General features: G+C 43.0%; 1 protein-coding gene across 5 annotated transcripts in view; it reads right to left on the reverse strand.

Moving 5' to 3' along the window:
- Positions 1 to 15945, reverse strand: part of PHACTR2 (phosphatase and actin regulator 2) — a 134585-nt gene that overhangs the window by 61437 nt on the left and 57203 nt on the right. Inside the window, exon 1 of one of the 5 annotated variants that reach the window (XM_042016256.1) lies at positions 15863 to 15945. The exons of the other annotated variants lie outside the window; for them this stretch is intronic. Coding sequence (XP_041872190.1) covers positions 15863 to 15905 — 43 coding nt within the window. The 5' untranslated portion in view covers positions 15906 to 15945. The remainder of the gene's footprint in view (positions 1 to 15862) is intronic. 5 annotated transcript variants of the gene reach the window in all.

Genomic DNA, 15945 nt, shown 5'->3' on the forward strand with positions numbered 1-15945 from the left:
GCTGACAGAGATCACTCCCACTGTATGGAATGACATGCTTCACTGAATTTTGTATTTTCTTTAAGACTGTCTTTAAACCCTTAAAAAATTTAGTTTTCATTAAAAATAAATTTATTATTCCTTATTTATTTAGATGTAAACCAGGCTACATGACCCTTGAGTGATTACAAACCAGAATACAACACACTGACATGAGTTACTTAAAAAACCGAATGAAACTGAAGCTGTTCCCGCAATTATCAGGTTTCTTTACTTTTATGATTACAAGTGCCATGACCTTGTTGATACAGATGAATTGAACACAAAAGCTTTACTATTTAGCCACGTGCTTAAGAGTGCCATAATAAGAACGTGATTAAAATGAAAGAGGTGGTGCAAAAAAACCTGAATATGACTGGCAAGCCCAGGACCTACTGCTAGCAACTCCAAGCAGCACCAGAAATTCTAAATCCTTGCAAGTAAAGTATGTACAGCATCAGTCTTCACCAAATTCATCTTTGGCATTATTTAAGCTCTATAAAGCTTTCTTTTTTATACTATTACCAAATGTTTTCCTAGAGAGGGAACATTATGTGACGGAGTGCTCGCCTGTTTCCATCGGTCCATGGGAAAGCAAGCCATTTCTTAGGAAAGCCCACAGGAATACTTCAGAAATTCCTGCTTGCAGTTTCTGCCTGAGCCGACTGTTTCTCATCCTGGGCTTTCTGCAACTCACCCAGCAGCTGATGCACCCAACAAAGGAGAGAAAAGGCTATTTCTCTGCTTAGTTAATAATGAATCAACACATGGACAAAGTGTCCCACAAAGGAATGAGCAATCACTGTTTCCACTGGTGTTACTTCCACAGGGTCTCTCTCCGCGGGTTTGCCCAGAGGTGAGCAGTCCACTCTGGCAGGCAGGACTTGCTTGGGTCTCTGCTCCTCCCACCCAGCAGCCCCCAAAATAGCAGGGATCCAAGGAGGGAAAGGAAAGCAGAGATCCCATGGATGATGGATGATCTTTTCACCATGCTGGTGGGCACAGAGGGAACACTGGAGCCCTGCAATGGTGAGCAGGAGTCAAACCCAGCCCCTGAGCCCCTTTGCAAGGCACAATGTCTTCACAGCCACTCCCCAGAGTTACTTCAGCTGTGTGGTTTGAAACTTGTTGAGCTCCAATCTCAACTGAAGGAGCAGAGGGCCTTCCTGCAATCCCTGGTAATTTACCTCCCTCAGAAAATACCTCCTGAAAAATTCTATGCCATACTGAAGAAAATGGCCTTGGAACTCCACCTCCAGCGAAAAATGCTTTGTATAAGAACAGGTTTTGAAATAGAAAGGTTAATAATTATTCTTTAAAAGAGCACCTTCAAGCAGCTTACAAATAAATGACGGCAACTTTGTTGAGCTTAGCAAGAGGCTGTGACATTTTGGAAATGAAAAGAAGTGATAAAGAGTTCAGTCATTTTTCTTGCCTTGAAAAAGGTTCACAGTTTCCGTTAAAACTCCCTCCCACTCTTGCTAACATTCAAGTACTTGGCACACATATTCGACGTTTTTAGACCCTGCACTCACTTTTCACCCTAGCTGGATGCTGAACTTTGGGAGAGAGTGGTAATTTTCACCCCAGGAGAGACTCAAAAAGGGACTGGTGCGTTACACCACACAACTCCTTGCCATGGGCAAGCATTGTCTTTCACATGCTGTGCTCACATAAGCTATGGCAGACCAGGGAAAAACCTGGAATTGTGATGAAACATATATAAGCCACGATAAGCAAAACAGAAGATTTCTGTATTTAGTAGGACATTTTCTGTACATCAATACAAATGAATAATACAAGGAATATAGGTAAGGGCAGCAGCACAGCCTGACTCAGGTTTTTAAAAAAGTGCTAGAAAAGCACCACTAACCTTCACTGAACATTTTCTTGTTCTAGAAGGAATGAAATTAACTAAATCAAATGTTAACTGGCTCTTTTTAATTTTTTTTTTTCAATTCCTGTATAGGATCATGAATAACATACTAAACTGAAAAGCACAGAAATGCAAGGTGTGTCTTACTCAGAGGCTTTTTGACAAACGTTATGACATTTCATGCATTTATGAATAGTGGTCACTGAAAACCAGTTCTGTAAATATTTTCACTTAAATGAAAATACTTTAGTGTCATGTTTGTGCCCATACCAACAGGGCTGTATGCAGCCTTGCATTTGAAAGGCTGCCTTTAGTTTTTGGACAGGTGTCAGCATGAGGAGGAGCAGTCTGGCCAAGCATCCAGCTGGTGACCCACTGGAGCAGCCAGCTAAAGGAAAGGGTCCATGGATTGTGTCAAGGTCCCAGGGAAAACACGATCCTATTTTAGGTAACACCTGCTCTGAGGAGGATGAAAAACCTTCAGATGTCACCTCAAAGATTCCAATCCAAACAGCTCCATCACTAACACTGCCTTCCTACTTCAGCCAGCCTCTCTGCTAACTTAAACTTCCGTCTTTTAAACCACGTGGGAATCAAAGATTTGAGTGGACTTTTAATTATCTTTCATCCCAACACAGACTTTTAGAGTATAATTGAATTTTGTGGGAAGTTCAGCTTTGAGAAAAGTTAAGGAGAAAAAAGTAATGAATAACAAGAAAAAAAAAGAGGGATTACAATAGCACACACATTTTCTTCACACTCAGAGGAAGACAAACGACTGTATTTCCCTAATTTGCTCATGTGCTATGAGTACCATGGTTTATCACTGATACTGCACATTTTTATGCAGACCCATGCCACAGCAAGGTGCTGGTGGTTGGGAATGCCCCCTGGGTGTGGGGTGTGGAGCTCATGGGGGGATGTACAGTTCCCTTCCCCAGCAGTGGCAGCACTCCAGTCTTAGCACCTGCTCCCCAGGGAGGCAACTGAGCACGGAAAAACACAAATACAAAATATGAATATGCTCTTGTTATTCATGCAGAGGGAAGTGCCTCATTACTAAATACTCTGGAATCCATGGCCCTACATGCTGGGTTTTAGAAAGGACCTTTGACTCCATATAATATTTTAATAAACCCACCGATTTCACAACTAAAACAAGCCAGAGCTTAAAGCCAGAGCTAAATGTACAGTGCTGGAATACTCTTCTTGGTGTGCTTTGGTCCAGCTGTTGAAAAGAATGTAATCTCAATTTTATATGAAGTCATAGTACTTTTCTAGGGTGTATCTGGATGTTGTTTTTGTAAGTACAAAACTCTGCTGGTAGGAACAGGTGAGTAATTGGTAAGAATGCTGCAAGGACTATAACTAAAAAACATTATGTAGGCTTTCGTGCAAGGAAAAGTTCTCATCACTAATTTCACTGACATGCACTTTAATATGGAAGGGGCTCTTTTTTTCAGGCAAATACAGAAACACCGGAGGAAATGCAGGTGTTGTATCCACAAAACTGAAGGATCCAATTTGCTTCTTATGGCACTCAGAACTGGGGAGGCCCAGAGCAATCCCTGCTATTGAAGGGACTCTTAACCTTACTGTATTATCCTAAACCTGCCTTATTCTACTACTGGGGAGCTCTGGGGAGCATTGTTCTATCTCTCACCTTCTCTCACATACTCTTCCTCCAACTGCAGACAATTGCTACTACCAGACCTCTGGCTTCTCCATTTTAATGGACACAACAAATATTTTGAAAAATTGTCAGTTATCTTGAAAATTGTGCTACAGACATTTACAGCAAAATATAACACAAATCCTAGTCTGATGCTAAAAACTTTGGCAAGTATATGTGACTCCACACATGTGCATCACTCAGTGGGACTTCACCCATAATTCCTGGGTTAGGAAAAAAATGCTCCTGCAAATGTGTCAGAAAAAGAGCCATCAATATGATACCAACAATAAATTCATTGAGATAAACTAATGGTTGCCTTTCTCACCTATCTTTGCGGTAAGCTGCCAGGCTAAAGAGGGCTACTGAAGTCCTCAGAAAAGACTTTTCACTTTGCTACCCATCTCCTGAAGCATCATCTCCTGCACCACCTCAGCATTATCCCAATTTCCCTGCCTTCCCTCTCACCTCAAACACAGTCCTTTTATTCTCACCATGCAAGAAGGACTGTTTTTGTCTCAAAACTTTTGCTACCACTCATTATGATAAAAAAATAAATTAAAAAAAAAAAGCACCAAAAATGGTAGGTGCAAAGATTGAATTATAAAGAAATATACAAAGTAAGACAAAATAAACCTCTCTACATTTGCAAGGTTTCCCTTCATTGACATCTGGACATGTAAGTAATCACTCAAACCAGAAAGAATAGGCTCCATGCTGGTATTTTTTAAATGAGATTGAAGTGCCTGCTATTTGCTTTTAGGAAATGGCTAATTAAATTAGCAGCACTGCATCTGTTCTTCCTTTCCTCTTCCCTCAGTATTATGTGGAATTTACTGCATAAGGAATACAAAATCTAAACTGAAAGAAAGAAACCTCTGGGCTCATATATACAGAGGATGTATCAATTCTTAGGGGGTTAAGAAAAACTCATCTGTGCCACCAGACACCTCCCTGCTGACATAAGGACACCAGTCTCAGTTCTGTCCTGCTGCTAAATACAGGCCCTCAGGGGAAAAAACAGGTTGCCAAACATGCTAACCAGTAGCATTCCCATCCAGGGACTGTCAGGGTGTAATGATGTTATCTGCTAAACCACGGGCAGGCAGGGGCTGAGGAGCCTGTTCCCCCACAAAAGCTAAAGAAAGAGTTAACCACAGCAGTGGGATAAGTCACTAGCTGTCTTCAGCTGATTCCTTCACCATGGTGAACTCACCTAACAAAGGATTTTAATTGTTTATTTGGTTCATCTCACCTTCTGGTGATGTTTCCTGAACTGTTTCTCTTCTGTGGTTGAGGAAACCCTGAATGCAATGTAGGATGAGCTACAGAAAAAGAGAGATGTTTTCTCTACAAACAGATCCCTAAGGACAGCCGGTGGAAAAGTAAAACCACAAAGATGCATGGCATGACTTCAATCATTTGTGCTCACTTATGTCCATGGTCTGTGACTTTCAGGTCTGACAGACTCCATCTGGAGCCAGGTGGGGGAATAACAATATTTAATTATCACTCAAGACCCACCTTCAGGACTGATTAATGCTCATGGAAGAATTCAGAGTTGGAAGACATGAACTTTTCCAGATCATGCCAGGGTGATTATCTGTGGCCTTTATTCTTACATGCTATCATATCTTGCTAATTTTGAACTGAAGCTGCTGGGAAAGGCTTGTACCTTATCAGGGCTGAGATGCAGTCACTGCAGCCATTCCCAAACTAATAAGGGGTCTATGCAATAGATACAGTGTGCAGCGATAGACATCAAATTTTGCATCCAGCTTCTCCTACTAACTAGAGAAAACTGCCAAGTCCCAAGTTTTGTTAATGGTTTAAAATGTATTGAAAATAATGCTTACCTTTTGCATACTTTCTAGTGGCCTAACCCCGTATTCTCAAGGTTTTTTTCACCATTCATGGATGTCAGCTAGAAAGGTACATTCTTTTTTCCTCTTTTTCTCCTTCAAAAATATATAATCCTAGAGATCCAATACTGACATCAAATACTTTTCTCCTTCAACACGGTTTTTATTATGCACTTCAAGCTAAGCTACAGAGTTTCCAGGTGCATTAAATGTTTCAGAAACACACTGTTCATCTTGCTGGATCTGGCTAAAATATGCTCTCCTCCTCTTCTCCCCCCTTGCTTCTGGTAGCAATGGGAAAATTAAATCAGCAGGAGGAGAAGTGCTGGGGGGGAGTTAAGAGAGAGGTGTTGCTGTAAGTGTCCAAGATACTTGTTTTTTCAGTTTCAGGTTTCTGAGAATTCCCCTAGGCTTTTCCAACACAAACTTTCTTCCTCTTTTCAGAATCATGTTCTCTCTGTAACATGACACAGTTGCATGACAGTACTGTCCAACAAAAAGCTTTAAAAGCAGAGTGACAGTCAGGTAATTTCTGCAATGCTTTGTAGTTAATCTCTCTCTCTTTTTCTTTCTGGCTCATGTTTTGCTACTCTCATTACTTTCTCCTCCAACTAAAGTATATACTGTTTCTGCTTGGTCTTTGTCCAGCTCTCAAGAAGTTGGCTTTGTCCACAGTCTAAGCTGTCTACTTTGCTGTTCACTCCCTTGCACAGACACAGTCTTTGTTATGTCTCACTTATTTCTTCCATACCCTACTTCTATGTGTCAAAAGCAGCAATATTCAAGCAAGAATAAACAACAGCATTGTTTTTCCAAGAAATCAAAGCTAGTGTCCTCTCATAAGAGTCAGACCAGCCCTCCAAAACTTTCCTTCAAGAATTTAAGCACAGAAACTACTGCAATTGTTTTAAACCTTGTATGGCTTTTTAGCACTAATTATTAATACAAATATTCTCCTCTTTTTTATCAATCACTCAAACAATTCATGAGAGTAGGAGACTCATGCATGGTGGTATAATGTGTAAGGCAGGAAAACCACTACACCCTTCTCTGTATCAACATAAAAGAGGCCAGATTTGCAGTGCATTAGAACACTGCTTCACATTTGCAGAACAAGAATATTCTTAGCGTCTGTGCCAAAACCAACACTTCCTTCCCCTCAGAAACGCAATAAATCTATAAAACTCCAAGAAACAAACCAGTAATCTTCAGACACATTGAATGAATTTACAGGGAAGGAAATGCACAGCCAGTTCTGAATTATTAGCAATGAAATAAATTATAACACATTATAAATGCATAATTTAAACATCTAATTTCTTGGCAATGAACTGTTTGGGTTTTTTCTCCTCATAAAGACAGCTAGTATCTAAAAATCATTTCCCACCAGCTTAGAGTGACTTTAAGTTGTAACGTGACTCAAATTACTTGATTGTATCCCACTAAATCTCTTTCATAAGCATGCCATGGAAGTGTCATTTCTTTGTTGACTCATCCAGGATCTTGGGGGGAAAAAAAGGGAGGGGGAAAAAAAGCTCACAGAGATCAGCTTTCAGCCTGGGTGACTTTATATTTCTTGTTATGACATAAATGCTTCAAGTAAGTTGATCTCTGAGGGTTATAAGCAAGGAGAGCAATTGGGAGAAGAGTCACAAACTGGACCCTCCCTTACTACTCACATCACACCACATTTTTAACTCAGGAAGCTGCTGCTGAGTGAAATTCAGTTGTTTCGTGCCCAAGCACAAAATCCCTTCAACAGCAGAGGTGAGAGATGTCTGAGCCATGCTGAGGCTTTCCACGGCCTCATGGGCACACACTGGCTAGCAGCATGTATCCTGGGCATCTCACTCCCTGCAGTATCTGCAGCTGGGGCTCTTCCATGAACTGCTATTGCTCCAGACACCTGTGCAACAACACTTACACACTTACATTGTTAACCGGGATATGCCAGCAGAGGCTGCAGTCAGACATGGGCACTGGCACACGACCCTGGTCTCCCAGCTCCTGGTTTGAGAGGGAAGATCACTGGTGCACCCAACTGCAGCAGGCTGAGCTGAAGGCAGAGACTGGCTCTTATAATCACAGAATGTTTTGGGTTGGAAGGGACCTTAGAGATTATTTAGTTCAAAACCCTCTGCCACGGGCAGGGAGCCTTCCACATTCTGGCTTCCAGGCTCTCATTGCTGTAAGTTTGTTTCTTCAACACACCATCCTCTTCAGTGACAGGCTGCCCTCCCATGAGGTTCCCTGGGAATTTAGACCAAATTTCACTCATGACAAGTGCTATTTTGCTTAGTTGATCTGAATACCTGAAGTCGGAATCCAGATTACTTTCCTTCTGTTGCCTGCCCTTGCTCTACAGCCATGCAGGCAGAAGGCACGAAGAGCCAGCCCTGTCTTCCTCCTCAGCAGAAAGGGTCAAGTGAAACAACAATAATTTTAGTGTGCAACGATGTTGCAAATCTCAGAAATAAAACCAGGGTGATAAATCCCCAGACAAGAGTGCACTTTCTGAGCTGAGCTTCCAGCAATAAAGAAAAGCTCTTAAGCTTGAAAAAAAGTCCCCGTGTGTCACCAAGTCTTGTCAGCAACATCTTAAGCTGAAAGTGTAAATTATGATAGCAGTGAAAACATCAAGTTTCATCATGTATCAGTTATTCTAATTGTGCAAATCATTTGCTAAAATCAATAAATATTAGAGATTGTCTGTATTTTTTGTGAATTATCTCTAGATCATAAACTACATGATCTGTTTGCACAGATCATGCAGTAGCCCAGGCTCTAAAGCCCAACCAGCATCTAAGGCCTCTGCACCATTCTTGGACTTTTACTGGGCAACAAATTAAAATATTCAGATTCAGAAAATACAAAAGGAATTAAATAACACTGAAGTGACTACGGTGCATCTACCTGATAAGATTTTACTGACAGTTTGGGCAGATGGTCAAGAGTGAAGACATCTTGAAACACTAATTTAAAAAAGCACATTCTCGGGGGTGAGGAATGCAGGCTGATCTTCGGGAACAGAACTGGTTTTGCTCATATTGTTTCAAATGTTAGGACAGCTGTATCACAGCCTAACTGCTAGGCAAAACATCATTCCAATTCATATGAAACCAATGCAGGGATCAGAGAATAAAAAGGCAACACAGCCCTTAGCTTTTCATACAAAACTTCATTTTCACAAAGCTATCATTGACACAGATTTGGTATCAACACTCCAATGATCTGTCATTCTCGTTCTACTTACATGCAACCTGACAGCATAGCCTATACTTCCATACAATGATGGAGCAACCATAGATCCTCATTTTTCCCTAGCCTTTTCCCACTTACACTGATTATCACAGTTGTACAAAGCAGCTAGAAAACAAAAAGGTAAATAAGACTTCCCCTTTGGACAGAGACTTTATTTCCAAGTGTCCAAAAGCCAAGTCAGGGACAGAAGAAATTCATATTCCTACACAGCGACCTTGTATCAAGCCTTGCAAGAAACTCAAGTCTTAAATCAAATTTCCTAATAATGAGCTGCCATATGATTAACAGATGTTAATTTCATGGTCTTTGCTGACTGCTAGTTGTGATAGCTTTAAAACTTAGTTTGATGGGCATGTTGTTAAAAAAACTATCACACTAGTCCAAACCACTATGTGGACTACAAATAGGCAAGGTTTAAATACACATATTGTAGTATCTAAACCCAGAAAAAAAAACCCCAAACCCAGAGCAGAGGACACACAGCCCTGTCACCCATGTGTTTCTGGACAAACAGTGAGAAGAAAAAGTAGTCCATCTTCACACCCTGCATCACCTGGACATCCATGGTGATCTTCCTGCCTAGTTCCTACCGAACCATTTCATAAGACTCTACAGGAAACAGCACGCTCCGGACCCCACCACAATTTTACATTTGCCCAAAAATACACTTAACAGTGTAGGGGTTGTAGAGTTCACATATGGGGGGGGATATAAATTACTCAGTGTCAGTCTTTGATTTTGCTTTGGGGGCATGAGAAAAACTAACAAAAACACTCCTCATTATCTGCCTTCTTTCCCTGCTGATGGTTTTTAGTCACAGTTTCCTCTGGCTCAGCAGGAGCACCAACAGCCAGCCTCACTCTCTGGGATCTGCTGGGGGCAAAACAGACCAGAGCTACTGCTGCCTGTTATAAGAGTAATTTTATCATCACCAGCTAACTACCTCCTTTCTTTTTTCCTATGCCTAGCACTGGCCCTACTCAAAAATAAATCCTTTTGTATCAGAAAAAGAACAGGATCAGGGATCTGGCTTGTGCCAGCTAGAGAAGACAATGCATAGACAGTTCAGAAATGACTCCTCCATATGGGACTGAATGGCAGCTAGTTGGGGTATTTCTGCATATCAGAAATATTTTTCTAGCCACTGTTACAATTTTAATACAATGGGCAGAAATAAGTTCTGGGAGCAGGCTGTTTGCCGAAGTATTTTTAAAAACCCATCAGTGATCAACCCAAGGCATTAAGAGCACTTGGTATTGTGTTTTAAAACAATTCAGCGAAAAAAAAATTCATACCAGCTTTGATTCAAAGTATTTTTCTGCAATGCTACATTTTTTTAAATCTCCAAAAGCAACAGTGTCCAGAATGAATAAAGAACAACTTCAAGGAGAAACATATAAAGAAAGATATAAATGTATACATCTTTTCAGTTTTTAATAGGCTGGACTGTCATATGGTGCAAACACCGATGAGGATTTGAGAGCTCTTTGGTTTCCTCCTGGCTATCTCAGGTGCTGTCCTGTTTCATTGTGATCAGTTTTCCCATTCAAATCGAGGAATACTATAAAAAGGACTGGAAAGCATTTTGAAATCTGTACCAGAAAACACCACCTAAGGATAAGGCCATATTACTCAGGAGCAGTAAGAAAGCCAAGGAAGAGGAGCTAGGAAGGAAGGACAACTGATCCCAGGGGTGGCTGGGATCAGTTGTCAGTGGGGCTTAGCACAGGGGGCTCAGCAGGAAACAAGATCTTCCATGAGCTTTTCATCTGGGGAAGTATTGGAGTGGTCATCTGAGAAGACAACCCCCACACAAACACAGGCAGCCAGCAGGGCTCGGCCCCTGCCCAGGAGCGCTCCTTCTCCTCATGGCAGATGAGGAAGCTGATGATTAACACTGCGAACAGGTGATTAGCGGCTACCAAACATCAGCACACGAAGATATCTCAGTGACACGGAAGGTCACATACCCTGGCAGCTAAACAAGGAGAAATCCTGGTCATCCGTGAAGCGGCCTCAGAGGGAGAAGAGGTGAGACCTGTTGAGCACGACACCTTTGTTTCCACGCACACGCGGTCCCTGTGGTGGGGCTGGTCCCCGGTGTCCTTATTAGACCCGTGCTCTCGGCCGTGCCCCAGGGTGCAGGCTCGGGTGCAGCCTCCTCTGCAGCGAGGAATTGCTGCAGCTGAGGAGCCGCGGGGGCACCGCTCGGCTCGGCCGGATCACAGAGCCTGCGGCAGCACGCGCACCTCATATTCCACAAACATGCTACACTTAAAAGTGTGCGCGATTTCTTTTTCTATAAATAGTGATTCATTCCACACACATTCAGACCCTCACCAGCAGCACAAATCAGAATCATGGCACTGGGTGCATGATGAGACCTACGCTTCCAGCAGTTGCCATTGCTTTTCATATTTCAGCTCAAGAAACACAAGCATCAACTTTTAAATAGAGCTCCTGCAGTTCCCATTAGTAGCAGGCAACTTCATGGCTACCCATTCTGTCTGAAAACACGGACTTTTTATAACTTTGACTAGGTGTCCAAAATATCCACTCAATCAGCCTGAAGTCTGAGGCAGATTACATACTTAATTAACCCAAATTCTGGAGATGTCACAACTGTAGTCCCATCTGACAAGACTGGTAGAGTGAAGAAAGAGTTTCCCAAAAAGCTGACAAGCTTTGGATAGAAGTTTAGCGGCAAATGAAAACAGTACACCTTTACACTGTACTTATAACTCTTCCATAACTTACAAAAGCATAAAAAAAGGGGGGAAAAATGAATAGGATTCCCAGCACAGTCTTATGAGGGTTCAGCCTCAAAGTCCCCAATCAATTTAAAACCCAGGAAAAAGTATAAGGAAGATGAGGTTCTCGGCTACGAATGTCCTTTGTGGCTATGGACAAGTCATTTGGGGCTTCATATCAAATGAAAATTACCATTTCATCTCAATAGCTCTGCTTTCCACTCTTTCAAGTGCAGCAAAACCTGAAATGACCAGCTGACAGGTGTGTTGGGAGTAGTTCACTGCACCTCTAAGTGCTTTGAAATGCCTTCCTGTAAAGTGCAATGAGTTTCAAAGTTCTTCCACTTTTGAAAGGAAAAATAGCCAGAGGAGAAAAATCAATTTCCTTTTTAAACACTTTGAAAATTATTACTCTGAGGGCTTTTCTGTACATTCAGAGTCATAGTGGACTGAGTCAGGATGAGAATTTAAGTCTGTGGCTGACCATCTCCATGTCCAGCTCCTCAGGTACAGGAGGGCTTGCTCTCAACAGCACCCTCAGTAAGGCTCACAAGCAGCTACCAATGCAGAGCACTACTGGAATAACTTCTTTTACTAGACGAGTCTTGGAATTGCTCCATGGATAACCAATTAGTTTGTTTACCAACACCTAGAAGTGCTGAAGCAAATACTAGTTTTCCATTTCAGTTCAGGATTATGACAAGGTTGCCCAGTTAGTGCAATTACAATTCCTCTGCACAGACACAGGTGAAGCTGCTGTTTCCTTGTCCATGAACAGGAAATCCCATAAAGCCAAGAGAGATGAAAAGGAGCAGTCTGAGAAACATGTTCACTTCTGACCTATGAGAATCATTTCACTGAGTGCCAAGGTCAACAAACAACAGGATCCTACCAGTGACTGCTTTCATCTCATGGGGGGAGCTGGGTGGGAAATGGTTTTCCTGTGCTGTTGAAGTACATTTTCATACCCTTGAAAAAAACTGTGGGTCTGTAAAAGGATGAAATGCAAGCCAGACAGTTTGTGCTCTGTTTCTGCAAAACGCATGTGAGGAGAGGAACTCCCCCCCACCCCAGAGTAAACAGCCCTACAGACTATGTCCTTGGCACAGCAGGTCAGGACAGGGATCTGACCCCAGCCTTCAGCTCACCCCACTGGGCACCCCAACCAGTGGGACAAGAGTTTCCCGGGACCTTCCCTTGGCAACTTGTCCTTCCCCTTCACATACCCTCTGCTTGTGCTCCACACTCCATGCTGAGCTGCCTGACCTATTCCTAGGAACACTAATAAGGTCTGTTTTTACTGGAAATTTTATTCTTGACAAGGCGTCTCTACTCAGGAAAAAACAAAAATCTTTTTCCACCTAACTAGTTCTGCTTTGAAATGTTACCTTCCTGATATGCTGACCGTGTCTCCACTGTTTGTTTCTCTGTGCTATGGCTGGTACTGAACTACCAAAGAACAAATCCAAAAGAAAAAATCCAAACTGAAAAAAGCGCACAGCTCTTCTGCCCTTTGATAAGCTGTAGATCAGAAAGTAGAAGTGATAGCTTTTGCACACAATGGCTGATAACCCCCAAAAGCACTGAACTCCAGCCAGTAAATGGGGAGAGAGCACGTTAAGTCCTGCCAGGCGTGCGAAAATCGGAGAAGAGGAAGGAAAACAAACAAGGACAGTATGTGCTCCCCCTTATCCACGTATCTATACTGTCTTCCCAAGCTCCTGTTGCGACTGATGTTTGTTCACATTTTCTAACCATGGCAAATAACAAACAAGCTTTAAAAACTATCTAAATGACTGGAAAGCTGTAACCTAGGAGAAGGAGCAAAAGCTGCCTATGGACACTGACCAGGCAATCCAAGACCTGCTTTGCTGCCCATCTACCACACATAGTTATGGGAGATGATTAAAGCCCAGATCCTCCTGTCCAAAACACTTCAACACTCACTCACGTGCAGCTGATGGCAGACTCTAGCAAGATGGTATTGCTAAAGAAAGTTCCAGCGGAGTACGAAAATCTGATTCTTCCTCTTTTTATAGGCATGCTAATCCATCTGGTCTGCCCAGTCGAGAAGGACTTCTCAATTTTATCATTAGGGCTCAGTTCTGCCCTTAACCCTATAGGAAAGTGACACTAGGACCTTGATTTGTTTAAGTACTTCAACATATATTTACATTTCCAAGAGTAAAGCCTTTAATTTAAACGAAATCTTAAAAAAGCCCAACCCTTCAGGACACTGGCTGACGTCCATCCTGAGTATTTCATTATGTATATATTTTATCTCTTCTAGCACTCTGTGACGTTCAGGAAAAATCTTTTACGTTAGTTTGCTACATCAAACCACGTTCACTTTACCATTCCAGCCGAAGGCCCCACAGTGATTTACTAGTGGTGCCCTCCCCTGCACGGAGCCAACAGCCCCTCTGAGCCCTGCCGGCACAGCAGGGCTTGTAGGGCAGGGTCTGAGCCCTCCAGGCTGGCATGGCTGGGGGAAAAGGGAGTAAACAGGCAAGCAATTCCTCACAGCTGCTTTTGTGTGGCTCACTGAGGATCTGAATGCACTATTGATTCCATAGCACTAAAACAGATTTGTAGCCCCTGCGTGTCCAAGACAGATATCTCCTTCAACTCTAATCTCTAGCAGCTGTCAAAGACTTAAATGGCTTGTAGCTGCCTGGCACGCCAAAATCAACGAAGATTTTAGGCCTGCTTGCCTAAAGGGCAACCCATGGAACAGGAACCAATGGAAGTCATTCTCCTGCCCTGATCACAGATGGACAGGGCCTCCCAAACTTCACAATGGATTAAATGTCCAGACCATGTCAGTAAAACAGACTAGAGAAAGATGCCTGCACCCCCAAGAATCCATGCCACCCAGAAACCCTCTTGCCCCTATAGTTTCTTGTTGAGGATATAGCCTCCCAACAATTTCAACAGCAATGAAAGTGCAGTGGGATTACTCTTCTGTGAAACCTCCCAGAGGCACTACCACTGTCTCATCCCAAACTGCAGTGCTCTGAAAATTACTTAAAGATACTTAAAATTTACTTGGCGATATTGAGGCAGCATCATCGTAACTTACATCTTCAGATACCTGTCTCTTACAGCTCCTGATTGAAAATTTTGGTTTCAATTAGGAAAGAATTCAACTGTGACTTTTTTTCTTTGAGGTAAAGCTAGAAATTCAGCCCAATTATTGTCCATTATCATCCAGCCAAGTGAACACAGGCAACCACAGTTATCCTTAGTCAAGATACAAGCCTCCCCTAGGCAAAACGCTCTCAACAATAAACTTTTGCATTTGAGAGTTCAGTCACTTTTTTTGTACAGGAAGTTTAACAAAAATTTTTAACTGGTCCATCTGTTTCCTTACATCTGCTTCCTGATGCCTACCTTGAAACAATCCTAACACACTGGCTGCCGGGTGAAACCTTCAACAGGATGGTGACATTTATTGGAAATGGTCCAGTTTTGCTTTCATGCAGTGTTTGACAGGTGAGAAAATCATCCAAGGTTTTGACTGGGATGGTGTGACTAGGAATATAATGGTGTTTGTCTGAAAATTATGTATTAATACTAAAACTATTCTCTATAACGGCCATGAAGGAAAAACAAAAGGGGAAAAGAGAAAGTTTGTTGCACTCCTATTTGACAAAACATTCCCACATTAACAGTAATAAGCAAATTAAGGATAAAGTTCAGCCTTCAGCATTAAAGTCCACAACGGGATTTTGTATTTTTATTTTCAATGGATGTAAAGGAAACAGGCGTTGAGGAAAAACAAGCATGCAGGAATTTTGCAGGAAACGTCAAACCTCTCTGAAGTTAATTTAGATTCTACATCCTATTATTGCGGGAAGAGACCCACTCTGTTTTTCAGTAACTAAAACACACCAGGTTATCCTAACATGCCTCCGAACAACATTCCCAAGTAGCTTGTACTATCGTCAAAAAGTTGCAAACAGCCAGGACTGCTTTACTGGGGGGGAAAAAACCGAAACAGTTCCACTCACACGCTATTTATTTATTTTCAACAGTCTGCTTACACATAAAAAGTATTGGAGCTAAAAGCAACCAGCTGGGCGGGTCACTAGCCGCGCTCCTGGGCGAGGTGCCAGAGCTCCTTCCCTTCTCTTTCTCTACGAAGGGGAAGCCTTCGTACTTACTTATTTAATAACGGGGAAAGAAGGAGCCCCGAAGGAGGTGGGAGGCACGGCGGAGCCTCTCGCCCCCCGGGGGCAGCCGAGCCGGGCAGGGCAGCGGGCAGAGCGGCCGTCCCTCCCGTCCCGCTGCGCTCCGAAGGAACGGGGCACTGGCGGCGGCCCCGGCAGCGCGGGCACCGCTCCGCCGGCCCGGGAACCGCGGCTCCCCCGCCGCCACCACGGACCCCGGCGGGAGCCCCCCGCCCCGCCCCGGTACTCACCGCCGGCCGGCTCGGGCAGCGTGGAGACCGAGGTCTGGCCCATGGCTTGGCCGGGAGGCGTTCACGCCGCCCGCGGGGCGCGC

This window comes from Corvus kubaryi, unplaced genomic scaffold (genome assembly GCF_017639235.1).
Source record: "Corvus kubaryi isolate FWS band 111438036 unplaced genomic scaffold, C.kubaryi_AGA036_p1.0 split3-73, whole genome shotgun sequence".
In the NCBI taxonomy this organism is placed as follows: Eukaryota; Metazoa; Chordata; class Aves; order Passeriformes; family Corvidae; genus Corvus; species Corvus kubaryi.